Source organism: Scyliorhinus torazame, chromosome 18, assembly GCF_047496885.1.
Source record: "Scyliorhinus torazame isolate Kashiwa2021f chromosome 18, sScyTor2.1, whole genome shotgun sequence".
NCBI classification, from domain to species: Eukaryota; Metazoa; Chordata; class Chondrichthyes; order Carcharhiniformes; family Scyliorhinidae; genus Scyliorhinus; species Scyliorhinus torazame.
The window spans coordinates 43,378,952-43,393,532 of NC_092724.1; the positions used below are offsets into that span (position 1 = coordinate 43,378,952).

A 14,581-nucleotide genomic window follows, 5' to 3' on the forward strand; every position below is an offset into this window, starting at 1 on the left:
TCAATTCATGTGGTTTCTAGATTTGGTGGTCAATCTGCAGCATTACTTCTATGTCGGGATAGTGGGTTGGAAGTTTACCTCCATGTTTGTTCCTTGCCCTCTCTCTCCTTTTGCCCACCCTGCCAGAACTGAATTAGTCGGTTGGCCTTGCTTAGAGTAGGAGTAAGAAAGTCACTGGATCCCAGAACCTTGGGTGGGGAGCGAGGAATCATCCAAGATTCACATTTCTATTGACCTATTTACATGTGTACTTGTATTGGGCTCTATTGTGATTCTCTTCATGGTACAATAACCTATCACTTGCAGTTCGGCTCGGATACATGGAAAGTGGCAGTTTGGGTGAGGGCGGTTAGTGCTGCTGGAACCAAACCCCATTAATGTTCAAGGGCAGGAGAACATAGAACATTACAGCGCAGTACTGGCCCTTCGGCCCTCAATGTTGCGCCGACCTGTGAAACCACTCTAAAGCCCATCTACACTATTCCCTTATCGTCCATATGTCTATCCAATGACCATTTGAATGCCTTTAGTGTCAGCGAGTCCACTACTGTTGCAGGCAGGCAAGGAAGGGAAAATAGTGAGGAGACGGTGGGGGATGTGGGGGAAATTATTTGAAACCTGTAGTCGCTCGACATTGAACTTAAACTGGAAACTGTTTTTTTTTTCAAGAAACCAGGTGACTTGTTTGTCGGTCTCCATGGATGGGACTTTGCTCATTTCAGGATCACACGATGAGACAGTGAGACTGTGGGATGTTCAAAGCAAGCAGTGCCTGCGAACAATTAATCATAAAGGTAAAACTACAATGTTTGTTAAATGGAGGTGCTTGAGCACGTTTGACAGCTTCACATACACTTTGTGATATTATTTGTGCACTTTTGCAGGGAAGCTTGTTCCAATACTCTGTTCATGTAATTCCATTGTCCTCACTTCTGTTCAGTAGAATCTTAACAGTCATCAAATGAATAAACCTGGTCCAAGTATGAAATGCCCCCAGTCATTCCTGCTTTCACTGTTCAGGTCATTTCACCAATCTCACATCTTATGTCAGATAAACAGGACTAATCATTTGGGTATTAACCAATTGCTACGTAATTCCAGATGACATTCGTTGTGTTTTTAACTGCCGTTCAGCTGCAGAAGATGTCTGATAGTTTGGATCATGCTGAGTTGTTGCATTTTTTTTAATGTACTCTCTGGAAATGGAATTGTCTAAATGTCTTGTTGAACATCAGGGAAGCACAGGCTTCCATGGCCAAAACCTGGAAGGGAGAAAAGAAAAAACAGTCATGGCTTTTAATCCTGATCATTATGCAGTAATTACTGCTCAAAGGTGTGTTTGCGAAGGACCTGATATTATTAAAATTTTGCCAACTTCGTTTTGAATTTGTTTTGGCCCCACTCCATTGCGCATTCTTGAACGCGCTGCTTCATTTTGCGGTGTGGCATAATTCTGTACCATTAATTTAAAGTAACTAGCATGGAGGCAACCCTTAGCACTCCTTTAATTGGTGCCACTAACCCTATACGGAGATACTATTCTCTGATGTGATGCATCGTTATTAGTTCCCTGAATGGTTTCCCAAATTAAAGCCAGGAATGTCCAAAAGCATTTACGTGCCATAGAGCCTTCTGACTACATGTAGGCAGATAAACAGACAGAATATTTCAAGCGCCATTTTAAAAATAGAATTTTCCCAGAGGAACAAACAATGGGTACTACCTGCTCCTCTCTGTTGGAATCTTGCTTTCAATTCTTGTCTTCACTGCTGGGTGATGGCCGGTTATTTCTAACTCCTTACAGCTCCACTGGATTATTTTAAGTTTGATACAGGATCACAAAAAGCATGCTCCATAGGGTGTCCCTTTTACACCAATGAGATAATTACTTTTTCCAAGCTACCATTTGTGAAATCGAGGAAGACAAATTGACCCATGAGTAAATTACAATTTTGGTATTGAAGGACGCAAATGGAGAATGCTACAGCTTTGACAAGCTGTGCAGACATAAGTCAGAGATGTGATGCATTGGACTTCCGGGTGCGGCTATGCAGAGCTAGGTCGCATATTCGGCAGCTCCTGCTTGGAACGGACTTTTAGGCTCTTTTACAGGGCCCCCACGGCATTTGTTTGACATTTCCCGGTGTGGGAAGAAGGCTGCAATAGTCCCCCGACAGTGTCCCCCAGGAAGGGTATGTCTCTGGGTTGCCAGACACGGCAGAAACAGTAAAAGATTTGGCTGCAACTGCAGGATAAACAGGGCCTCTTCCAGCATGCAGGCGGGGGAAGGGCAAGCTTAAAGCTGCAAGCTGACCTGAGGGCCTGTATCAAAGGTGAATTCTAGCAGCAGAGGGAACAACTGTGAAAAGACCTCATCAAGGCCACTGAAGGGACTTCCGGTTGCGGTGATGCCTAGCTAGCCGCACGCTTCTGCGGCTCCAGCTCCGACGGACCTTCGGGCTCTTTTAAGAGCCCCAACGGGGAATTTTTCGACGACGCAACCCGGTGTGGGGTGTGTGAGAAGGGAGTCCCCTCCCCAAACGAAGGAGGAAAAAACCGGCGGCGGCGGCTGCAGCGCGAGGAACCGTCGACCAAAGGGTCAGAAAGAGAGAAGTACAAGATGGCGGCGGAGAAAGCGCAGGCGACATGGGGGCCTGAGCAGGATGAAATTGTGAGACGGTGCGTGGAGCTGCTGAAGAGGGAGGTGCTGACCCCGTTGCTACAGGCAATTGAGGGGCTCAAGGAGACATTAAAGACCCAGGAGACAGAGCTCCGCGTGGTGGAGCAGAAGGTGACAGATATTGAGGACGAGATCCTGGGCCTGGCGGTTAAGACACAGACGCACGAGGCACTTCATAAAAAGTGTACTGAAAGGATCGAAGCCCTAGAAAATGGAGCGCGAAGGAAGAACCTTCGGATACTGCGTCTCCCTGAGGGTGTGGAAGGAGTGGACTGTGGAGCGTACGCAAGTACGATGCTGAGCTCACTGATGGGTGCTGAGGCCCCTACGGGCCCCTTGGAGGTGGAGTGGGCAAATCGGATTCCGGCGAGAAGACCAAAAGCGGGAAAACCACCCAGGGCGATTATCGTGCGATTTTACCGCCTTAAGGATAGAGAAGAGGTCCTGAGATGGGCTAAAAAGGTGCGGAGTAGCAGATGGGAGAATGCAGTGGTACGGGTATACCAGGATTGGAGTGCGGAGGTGGCGAGAAGGAGGGCGAGCTTCAACCGAGCCAAAGAGGTGTTGCATAAAAGGAAGGTGAAGTTCGGGATGCTGCAGCCGGCAAGACTATGGGTCACGTATCAGGAGAGACACCATTATTTCGAGACGGCGGAGGAAGCATGGACCTTCATCAAAGAAGAGAAATTGGATCGGAACTGAGGGACTGATGCTGCAGGAAATGTTATTGTTAATGTTATGGTTGAAGTTAATTGAGAAGTAAATTGGGAAGGGGGGAGACATTGGGGAAATGTGGGCGCCGGTGAGGGGGGAAAGACGGGACATAGTTGGAGAATGGGGAAGGGGAGGGGGAGGGGAAAGGGAGCTGCGCCATAAGAGGCGGGTCAGGTAAAGGGATGTTCCCGCGCCAGAAAGAATAAGGCGGGAAGACAGGCGCAAGGCGGATGGGAGTTCCCCACACGGGGGGTTCGAGGAGTGAGCAGGAGTAGCCGGGGTCAGTTGAAGTCAGCTGACTTACGGAAGTAATATGGGGGGAGCAATCATGCTAGAAAGAGATCTAGCGGGGAGGGGGGGGAGGGAGGGGGAGGGGACAACTGGGTTGCTGCTGCGGAAATCCAAAAGGAAATGGCTAAAGAGTGGGTGGGCGGGGATGGTGTGCGACGCTGGGGGAGGAGCGGGAGCGCGGAGGCGGGATATGGGACTGGCCTAGAGAAGGTAATGGCTAGTCGACACGGGAGGGGGGCAGGTAGCCCCCTAGTGAGGCTGATCACGTGGAACGTGAGAGGCCTGAACGGACCGATTAAAAAGGGCCCGAGTGCTCGCGCATTTGAAAGGACTAAGGGCAGACGTGGTTATGCTCCAAGAGACGCACCTAAAGGTGGCGGACCAAGTTAGGCTAAGGAAAGGATGGGTGGGGCAGGTGTTCCACTCCGGATTGGATGCAAAGAATAGAGGGGTGGCCATTTTGGTGGGGAAACGGGTAGCATTTGAAGCAAAGAACATCGTAGCAGATAGCGGAGGTAGATATGTAATGGTGAGTGGCAGGCTGGAGGGAATGGAGGTCGTGTTGGTTAATGTGTATGCCCCAAACTGGGACGATGCGGGATTTATGAGATGGATGCTGGGGCGTATACCGGACCTGGAGGTAGGAAGCTTTATTTTAGGAGGGGACTTTAATACGGTGCTGGACCCGGGGCTAGATAGATCCAGCTCAAGGACCGGAAGAAGGCCGGCAGCGGCCAAGGTACTTGAGGGGTTTATGGACCAAATGGGGGGAGTGGATCCATGGCGATTTCTTAGACCTAGGGCTAGGGAGTTTTCCTTCTTCTCCCATGTCCATAAAGTGTACTCCCGGATAGATTTTTTTGTTTTGGGAAGGTCGTTGATCTCTAGGGTGGAAGAAGCTGAGTACTCAGCCATAGCGGTTTCGGATCATGCCCCACATTGGGTGGACCTGGAATTAGGAGGGGAAAGGAAGCAGAGAACACTCTGGCGATTAGATGTGGGACTGATGGCGGATGAGGGAGTGTGTGCAAGAGTGCGGGGGTGTATTGAGAGATACCTGGAGGTCAATGACGACGGCGAGGTCCCTGTGGGAGTGGTATGGGAAGTACTAAAAGCGGTGGTCAGAGGAGAGCTGATCTCCATTGGGGCCCACAAAAGGAAAACAGAGGCCAAGGAAAGGGAAAGATTACTGGGGGAGATTTTAAGGGTGGATAGGGAATTTGCAGAGACCCCGGAGGAGGAATTGTACAGGGAGAGGAGACGACTCCAGACGGAATTTGACCTCCTGACCACCAGAAAGGCGGAGGTACTGTGGAGGAAGGCACAGGGGAGGAGGTATGAATATGGGGAAAAGGCTAGTCGCCTGTTGGCTCATCAATTGCGAAAGAGGGCAGCAGCGAGGGAGATAGGAGGAATTAGAGACGAAAGGGGAGACACGGTGCGAAGGGCAGGAAAGATAAATGAGGTGTTCAAGACCTTCTATGAGGAACTGTATAGGTCTCAACCCCCAGAGGGAGAGGAGGGGATGCGGCAGTTCCTGGACCAATTGAGGTTCCCGAAAGTGGAGGAGCGGGGGGTGGTAGGCCTGGGGGCACCAATTGGGGTGGACGAGGTTATTAAGGGACTGGGAAGCATGCAAGCAGGGAAGGTCCCAGGACCAGACGGGTTCCCGGTGGAGTATTACAGAAAATATGTGGACTTGTTGGCCCCGTTGATGGTGAGGACGTTCAATGAGGCCAGGAAAGGGGGGACTCTACCCCCGACGATGTCGGAGGCGACGATATCGTTAATTTTGAAGAGGGATAAAGATCCGTTGCAGTGCGGGTCCTATAGACCCATTTCATTATTGAACGTGGACGCCAAATTGTTGGCAAAGGTTCTGGCATCGAGGATAGAGGACTGTGTCCCGGGGGTGGTGCACGAAGACCAGACAGGGTTCGTAAAAGGGAGACAACTGAATGTTAACGTGCGACGACTATTAGGGGTGATAATGATGCCCCCAGTGGAGGGGGAGGCAGAGATAGTGGCGGCAATGGACGCAGAGAAGGCATTTGATAGGGTGGAGTGGGAGTATTTATGGGAAGTGTTAAGGAGGTTTGGGTTTGGGAACGGGTTTATTAGCTGGGTTAGACTTCTTTATGGGGCTCCAACGGCAAGCGTAGTTACAGGTCGACATAGATCGGAGTATTTCCGACTATATAGGGGAACAAGACAGGGATGCCCGCTGTCTCCATTGTTGTTCGCGTTGGCAATTGAACCTCTGGCCATGGCGTTGAGAGACTCCAGGAAATGGAGAGGGGTGATTAGAGGGGGAGAAGAACACCGAGTCTCGTTATACACGGATGACCTATTGTTATACGTGTCGGACCCAGCGGGGGGGATGATAGAGGTTATGCGAATTTTGAGGGGGTTCGGGGATTTCTCAGGGTATAGGCTAAATATGGGGAAGAGTGAATTATTTGTGATACATCCAGGGGACCAGAGTAGAGAGATAGAAGGCTTGCCTCTAAGGAAAGTGGAAAGAAACTTCCGATACCTGGGGATTCAGATCGCTAGGAGCTGGGGAACCTTGCACAGACTTAATCTGACACGGTTGGTAGAACAAATGGAGGAGGACTTCAAGAGGTGGGACATGCAGCCTCTATCGCTGGCGGGCAGGGTGCAAGCAATTAAGATGATGGTCCTCCCGAGGTTCTTATTTGTATTTCAATGTCTCCCTATACTAATCACCAAGACCTTTTTTAATAAAATAGACAGGAGCATCACGAGCTTCGTGTGGGCAGGGAAAGTTCCGAGAGTAAGGAGGGGGTTCCTTCAACGTAGTAGGGACAGAGGAGGATTGGCACTACCGAACTTGGGCGATTACTATTGGGCCGCCAATGTGGCAATGATACGTAAATGGATGATGGAGGGTGAGGGAGCGGCGTGGAAAAGACTGGAGAGAAAGTCCTGTAAAGGGACGAGTTTAGAGGCGCTGGTGACGGCGCCGCTACCGTTCTCACCAAAAAAGTTTACCACGAACCCGGTGGTGGCGGCAACATTGAATATCTGGGGACAATGGAGGCGACAGAGAGGTGTGCGGGGAGCCCTGGTGGGGTCCCCAATCAGGAACAACCATAGGTTTGCCCCAGGAAGAATGGATGGAGGATTTCAGAGCTGGTACCAGTTGGGAATTAGGAGGGTGGGAGATTTATTTATAGATGGGACTTTTGTGAGCTTGGGAGCATTGGAGGAAAAGTATAAGTTGCCCCGGGGAAATTTCTTGAGATATATGCAGGTGAGGGTGTTTACTAGACAACAGGTGAGGGAATTTCCGTTGCTCCCGACACGGGATACAGGACAGGGTGCTTTCAGGGGTGTGGGTCGGAGAGGGCAAGGTGTCAGAGATTTACCGAGAGATGAGGGAAGAGGGGGAGGAGTTGGTGGGCGAACTAAAAGGAAAGTGGGAAGAAGAACTAGGGGAGGAGATAGAGGAGGGTATGTGGGCTGATGCCCTAAGCAGGGTAAATTCCTCTTCCTCATGCGCCAGGCTTAGCCTGATTCAATTTAAGGTGCTACATAGAGCACACATAACGGGAGCAAGATTGAGCAGGTTCTTTGGAGTGGAGGACAAATGTGGGAGGTGTGGCGGGAGCCCGGCAAACCACGCACATATGTTTTGGGCATGCCCGGCACTGGAAGGGTATTGGAAGGGAGTGATGGGAGTGATTTCGCGGGCGGTGAAGGCCCGGGTCAAACCAGGCTGGGGGTTAGCTCTGTTTGGAGTTGCGGAAGAGCCGGGAGTGCAGGAGGCGAAAGAGGCCGACGTTGTGGCCTTTGCGTCCCTAGTAGCCCGGCGCAGGATCCTACTCATGTGGAAGGAGGCGAAACCCCCCGGACTGGAGGCCTGGGTAAATGATATGGCGGGGTTCATTAAACTGGAGCAGATAAAGTTTGCCCTGAGAGGATCGGCTCAAGGGTTCACCAGGTGGTGGCAGCCATTTCTCGACTACCTAGGGGAACGTTAGAGGGAAGACAGATGACCAGCAGCAGCAACCCGTGGGGGGGGGAGGGGGGGGGGGGGGGGGTTAGTTTAGTTTAGGTCAAAGATAAAGGGGTTTTGTTACTTGTGTATTGTTAAAAATTTCTGTATTGTTATTGTTGCGTTTGCTTTGTAAGAGGGGAAAAATTGTTGTTTGGGAAAAAAATTTCAATAAAACATATTTTTTTTTAAATAAAAAAAAAAAGAGATGTGATGCATTGTCTCAGCTGATTTAGCTGATCTCAGTTAGGGCACTGACATTCATTTGAGGACTAATGAGAGAATAAACAGGCAGTTACTGTTCCTGATTAAAATCAAATGGACTCCTGCTGAAATGTGCCTCCATATAAACATTGAATCAGGACCAGGCTGGACCTGGCTAGTTGTTTACAGTTAATAACTGCCAAATGACTATCTTGGCTTATAAATGAAGACTGGTACTTGAAGAAGGCAGCTGAAGAACACACAACTCATAGCCTGTCAGAATCTGCACCTTCATAAGTGAGATAGAAGAAACCAACAGAGGGCTATAAAATACCCCTGCTCGTACTTTTTGTAACTCCCCTGTGGTTCCCAAGGGTATAGTTTTATGCAGATTGTGCTGCTGCATTTTGATCACAGTATTTTTGTCTTAAATGATGTGATATGAAATTTAATTTTGACAAAATGATTAGCTTCCAGGTGGCAGTTCTTTCCTTATCGTAAGTAGCCTTATTGGCTTCATAACTGAGAAAATGAGGAAATATAATTTCAGAGATAACTGTGGAAAGGTCTGGAGCAATGTAATTTGTGGAATGTATTAAATTAATCAGTAATCTGATGGCTGAATGATTAAATACAACCCTTCAAGGCACTATTGTTTTCCAGGGATGATTTTGTTCGATTGTTTGATATTTAACAAAGCTTATGAGATTGTATTTTACAGCTGATTGCTGTTCAGAGGATTTGACTTTTTACAAAGCAACTTTAAGGGGCTATAATGATTTAGTGCTAATGACTGAATTGATATTTTTGTCCTAATTCAAATTTTTATGCCGTCAGTTAAGCTGATTTATATATATATTGGGAATACATCAGGAATGGAATTTTCTGGGGATGGTGCACTCGTTAGCACTGCTGCCTCACAGCGCTGAGGACCCAGGATCGATTCCAATCTTGGGTCACTTTTTGTGTATAGTCTGCACATTCTCCCCGTGTCTGTGGGTTTCCTCCGGGTGCTCCGGTTTCCTCCCACAGACCGAAGTTATGCAGGTTAAGTGGACTGGCCATGCTAAATTGCCCCGTAGGGTGGGGTTGCAGAAATAGGGTGGAGGATTGGGCCTAGGTAGTGTGGTCATTCAGACTCAATGGTCTGACTGGCCTCCTTCTACACTAGGGATACTATGATAAGTAGGGTACTTTTTCTTATTTCTTATTGGGCAGAATCTGTTAGATTAACTATTTTCTACATTGTCTCAAGTGGTCTTTGCTGATCCCGGTGCTCCGGTTTCCTCCCACAGTCCAAAGATGTGCGGGTTAGGTGAATTGGCCAATGATAAATTGCCCTTACTGTCCAAATTGCCCTTGGTGTTGGGTGGAGGTGTTGAGTTTGGGTATGGTGCTCTTTCCAAGAGCCGGTGCAGACTCAAAGGGCCGAATGGCCTCCTTCTGCACTGTAAATTCAATGATAATCTATGATTAATCTAGGACAAAGGTTCGGCACAACATCGTGGGCCGAAGGGCCTGTTCTGTGCTGTATTTTCTATGTTCTATGTTCTATCTTCCTTGACTCTGATGTTCGTCTATCTGTGTTTGTCTGAGATTTCATTTTCATTTTGTTTTCCCTGATAATTTGGAGCTCTCTCAAGGCTCCATGGGTGTTTGCTTCAAATATTGTATGGAAGCAAGTTCCTCTGTGATAATTTGATGAGTAAATGAGCTTGGCATGGAATTATGCGTCAGATCAGGCAAGTCCCAGGTTCCATCCAAGGTCACTGCTCATTTCGCTGATTGAGGTAGTGATGAGGGTGCTACAGTTGCATTGCATCCCTAGTTTAGTGAATTGTGGGGGAGGAAGGAGGGATTCGGTAATTTCTGCTCCTGTTCACTATAATGTGACCTCTGTTGAATGTGACTGCATGTGATCAATGTCTGAGAGCTGGTTCAAGCTAGACTACAATACTGTGCACAGTTAAATAACCTAAATACTCAGTCTCGGCTCACAATCGATTTGTCACTTGGGTAAAGAATCAGTGCTGATAAGTATCCAGGAAATAAATCCCATTTAGAATAAGAAATTCAACAAAGGGAAAGAAAGAAAGAATACTGCATGGAGTCCATCTCCAGAATTGTAGCTGTTTGATCTACAATCCTATCTCAGCAGATTTTATCAATCAAGCGTTTGCAGTCTTTTGAACAATAAAACTGTATTTCTGTTTTCTAATTTTTGGACTTCTGAAAAGAATTGCATTTATTGGTAATTTTATGTAAACTCCTCAACATCACCAGTAACCTGATGGAACAATGCATTCCAATGTATCTCAAACATATATTGTAACAGCACCCTGGGCAAGTGTGCAGTCAGTTCCAGCCCCACTCATCCCGGAGTCACAACACAAATGAATTAACTAATAATTCTTACAAAAATACCCAAAGTCTTTGGCTGATGGCTGCCCAATAATTACAGTCAACAAATTTGTAACTTTTTTTTAAAATTTAGAGTAGCCAATTCTTTTCCAATTAAGGGGCTATTTAACGTGGCCAATCCACCTACCCTGCACATGATTTTGGTTGTGGGGGCAAAACCCATGCAATCATGGGGAGAATGTGCAAACTCCACACGGACAGTGACCCAGAGCCGGGATCGAACCTGGGACCTCAGTGCTGTGAGGCAGCAATGCTACCCACTGTGCTACCATGCTGCCCAGGTTTATAACTTTAAACACAATTTATGTTTATATCAAGAATGTGCTGAAATACGTAACAGATACAGTTAGTCAAATATTAATAAGTACCTAACTCCTACTTTAACTTAACTCCCCACCCTCTACGCACACACAACCACCTCTGCACAGACAGACAAACAGAGGGGGTTGGAAAGGGGGGGGAGGAGATAGGTGAAAGAGGAACAAATCTTTGCTTTAGATGATGGTTCCCAGCATGCATTCTTCACAATAGGCTTGTAGATTACAGTCTTTATGTTGCAACCTGTTCTGTTTTTCCTGGAATTTTTAAAAACACTATAATCGCACCTTTTCTGAAGAGACCGATTCCCTGTTTCATCAAACTTTGCTTTCAGTTTGTGGCCTGTCTTCCGGCCCTGATTCATCAAATGCAGAACTCACAGGCAACAGGCCTTTTGAAGAAAAATAGTCGATTCACACCAGCTTCTTTGGGGAGAGTTAGCAAATTCTGAACTTTGCCTGCACAGCCTGGAATGGTTCTCCCGTAAGCTGATTCATCTAAGCTCCCTGCCAGTGCAGAAACACAGCTTTTCTGCAGAGAAATTGAGAGAAGAGAGAGAGTCTTCTCTCTAAGCTGCCAGGAGTAAAACTGAAAACCTTGTGATTCTGAAACCATTCCATTAGGGTCAGATCCAATCACCCCCTGTTACCAGACAGAGCACATCCCTTTGGGCCAATTCATTGGCCATCAGCCAAATCAATCAAACCAATAACCCAGCCAATCTCTTGTCATTGGTGCCAGTCATCTATACTGCAGTTTAAACCAGCACAGGCTTCTGCTTGAATTAAAGGAACAGGCCACTGCTTCCTTCTGCTTGAATTAAAGATACAGGCTGTCTTAAAGCCACATGTCCATAAATAATCCATGGATCAAAAATGTAACAGATACGGGAAATAAGGGAATAAACAGGGAAGAAACAGGAAGGATCCTTACAATATATTAATGAGAAAAATCTGCTTTGGCAAAGTAAGTATTGAAAATGGACTAAAACATTAGTAAGCTGGGAGACAATTGTGAGGAGTCCAGAGGGAAGGTCCACCACTGAACATTGCCTTATGTTCAAGGCTGCATAGAAACCTACCAGAGAAAGATATTGGGGTAATTTTACCCTCCAAAAATGGGTGGATTTGGTTCATTTAGGAAGTTAAAATGAAAAAAAAACAATATCCCAACTCACCTCAAACTGTTTTAATAAAGGCAGGGCAAGAGGTAGGTGATCATTCCAGGTGAAAAGATGGGTCAGTTATTGAAACCTTTAAGGAGGCTGTATGCCTTAATTTTAAGAGGATTTATATTCATAAGTTCATGTTGTCTTGGGAAATCCAGCAGGCAAGAGGGGGTGAGATGGGCCCGATCCATCAGCTCTTTGCAAAGCTGCTTATGGGCCAGGAGGAAAAAGCATTTTCCCTCCTGTCCCAACTGTATAACCATATAAACCCCACCTTGCACCTCCGTGATCTCCCCATCCCGTGATTGTCTATGCCCACATTGATTATGAATTCAGATCAAGTTTTATAAAACTAAGAGTGCACGATAGCACAGTCATGGCGCCGAGGACCTGGGTTTGATCCCGGCCCCAGGCCATTATCCATGTGGAGTTTGCATATTCTCAGGGCGGCGCAGTGGTTAGCACTGCTGCCTCACGCGGCTGATGTCCCAGGTTCGATCCCGGCTCTGGCACTGACCATGTGGAGTTTGCACATTCTCCCCGTGTTTGCGTGGATTTCGCTCCCACAAGATGTGCAGGGTAGGTGGATTGACCACGCTAAATTGACCCTTAATTGAAAAAATGTTTTTAAAAAAGTTTTATAAAACTAGTTGCTTCTTGCAGGGGAAGCAATACAAGAGTGAATATTTTCTGTTTAGTCTGTTGTCACATTTTAAAGAAGAAAATATTAGGCTTCGGAGAATTTTAGTCCACTACTCTTTAAAAAGACTATTCAGTTATATTTGAGCTGATGTCTTTATGCTCTTAAAATTTGGAAGCAGAGCTTTGAACTATCCGAACCTTGTTGTTTGAAACACTCTCCTTAAACCACTTGCCACTTCCACCGTCACTTATAAAAGTCTATCAAAACTGATCTTTTTTTCCATACTTTGGGTCACCTATTAAATCTTCCACTACTTCCCAAGAGTTTTGAGTACAGGAGCGGAGATTTCTTGCTGCAATTATACGGGGCCTTGGTGAGGCCACACCTGGAATATTGTGTGCAGGTTTGGTCTCCTTATCTGAGAAAAGATTTTTTTGCTCAAGTGGGAGTGCAGAGAAGGTTTACCAGACTGATTCCTGGGATGATGGGACTGACGTATGAGGAGAGATTGAGTTGGTTAGGATTGTATTGCTGGAGTTCTGAAGAATGAGAGGGGATCTCATAGAAACCTATAAAATTCTAACAGGACTAGACAGGGCAAGAAGGGTTGTGCAGAACCAGGGGTCACAGTCTGAAAATACTAGGTATACTATTTAGGACTGAGATGAGGAGAAATTTCTTCACCCAGAGAGTGGTCAACCTTCATAATTCACTCCCACAGAAAGCAGTTAAGGCCAAAGCATTGCATGTTTTCAAGAGGCAGTTATATATAGCACTTGGGGCGAAGGGGATCAAAGAGTATTGGGGGGATCAGGCTATTGAATTGAATGTTCAGCCATGATCATAATGAAGGGCAGAGCAGTCCCGTAGGGCCGAGTGGCCTCCTGCTGCTCCTATTTTCTATGTTTCCATGTTCTCAGTTTATGTTTATTCTCTGTGAAGCAGCTGATGATATTTTATTACATTATGAAGCATTTACAAATCTTTTATAAAGTTTTTTTTGCTCAAAATGAGAGATTTCAATAGGGTGTGATGCACAGAGTGGTCCTGAAAGAGTGCTTCTTTAACAGTGCTAATATCGATATTTTGGTGCAAAGCAGAAAGGAGGTTTCGCTTTTTAATTTCCTCCCCCAATAAAAATGTTAATTGAACAATTACATAAATACATAAGATTATATAAACAATTCAGGACAGATGGTGTGCCTGAACTGCAGCGTGTAAGAGTTTGTGAATGGTATTGATATTCCAGACAGCCATATCTATGGTAACTTTCTGCAACTTGAGGAACTTTAGCTCAGCTGCTGAGTGGGAGATTGAGCTGCAAACATTTTGGTGCACCAGGGAGGAGGGGAAATACCTGGACACTTTGTTCCAGGCAGCAGTCACCCCCTTAGGTTATGGAGTTGTTCAATGGCCAGGGCCAAAAGGGTGTGACAGGAGTCAGGCAGGTATGGAAATCCAGGATGTAATCTGGAAGAGCTTCTTTTATTTCTTCATATTAGCAGATATGAAGTATTTGCTATGTGCGCAGATGAGCTCAAGCATTGCAAGGCAGATGGGAAAACTGATCATACACCAGGCTGCAAGAGGACATTCAAGTAGGAGTTGTGAAAATGTCTTTGTGATAGGGGACATTACACTCCGGGGAATAGGTACTGTTTTCAGCAGCTGTGAAGGTTGTGTTGCCTGGGGCAAAGATATCTCTTCTGTCTTTAGAGCACTTGGGATTGGAAGGGGGAGGATTCAGTTGTCTTGGTTCATGTAGGAACCAACTATTTAAGTAGATCTAGGAATGATTTCTGCTGAGGAAACTCTGACCTCCATTTTGATGTACTGCCCCCCCTCCCCCCCCAAAAAAACTTGTCGTTTGTCATTAAAAACCCATCTGGTTCACTTCCGTAACAGCCTCCCCGAACAGGCGCCGGAATGTGGCGACTCGGGACTTTTCACAGTAACTTCATTTGAAGCCTACTTGTGACAATAAGCGATTTTCATTTCATTTCATAATGTCATTTAGGGAAGGAAATCTGTCATCCTTATCTGGTCTGGCCTACATGTGATTCCAGATCCACAGCAATGTGGTTGACTCTTAAATTCCCTCAGGGATGGGCAATAAATGCT

General features: G+C 46.5%; 1 protein-coding gene across 2 annotated transcripts in view; it reads left to right on the forward strand.

The window, feature by feature from the left end:
- Window positions 1-14,581, forward strand: part of wdr18 (WD repeat domain 18) — a 257,486-nt gene that overhangs the window by 170,594 nt on the left and 72,311 nt on the right. For both annotated transcript variants that reach the window (XM_072482676.1, XM_072482677.1), the window contains exon 7: window positions 670-794. In XM_072482676.1, coding sequence (XP_072338777.1) covers window positions 670-794 — 125 coding nt within the window. The remainder of the gene's footprint in view (window positions 1-669; window positions 795-14,581) is intronic.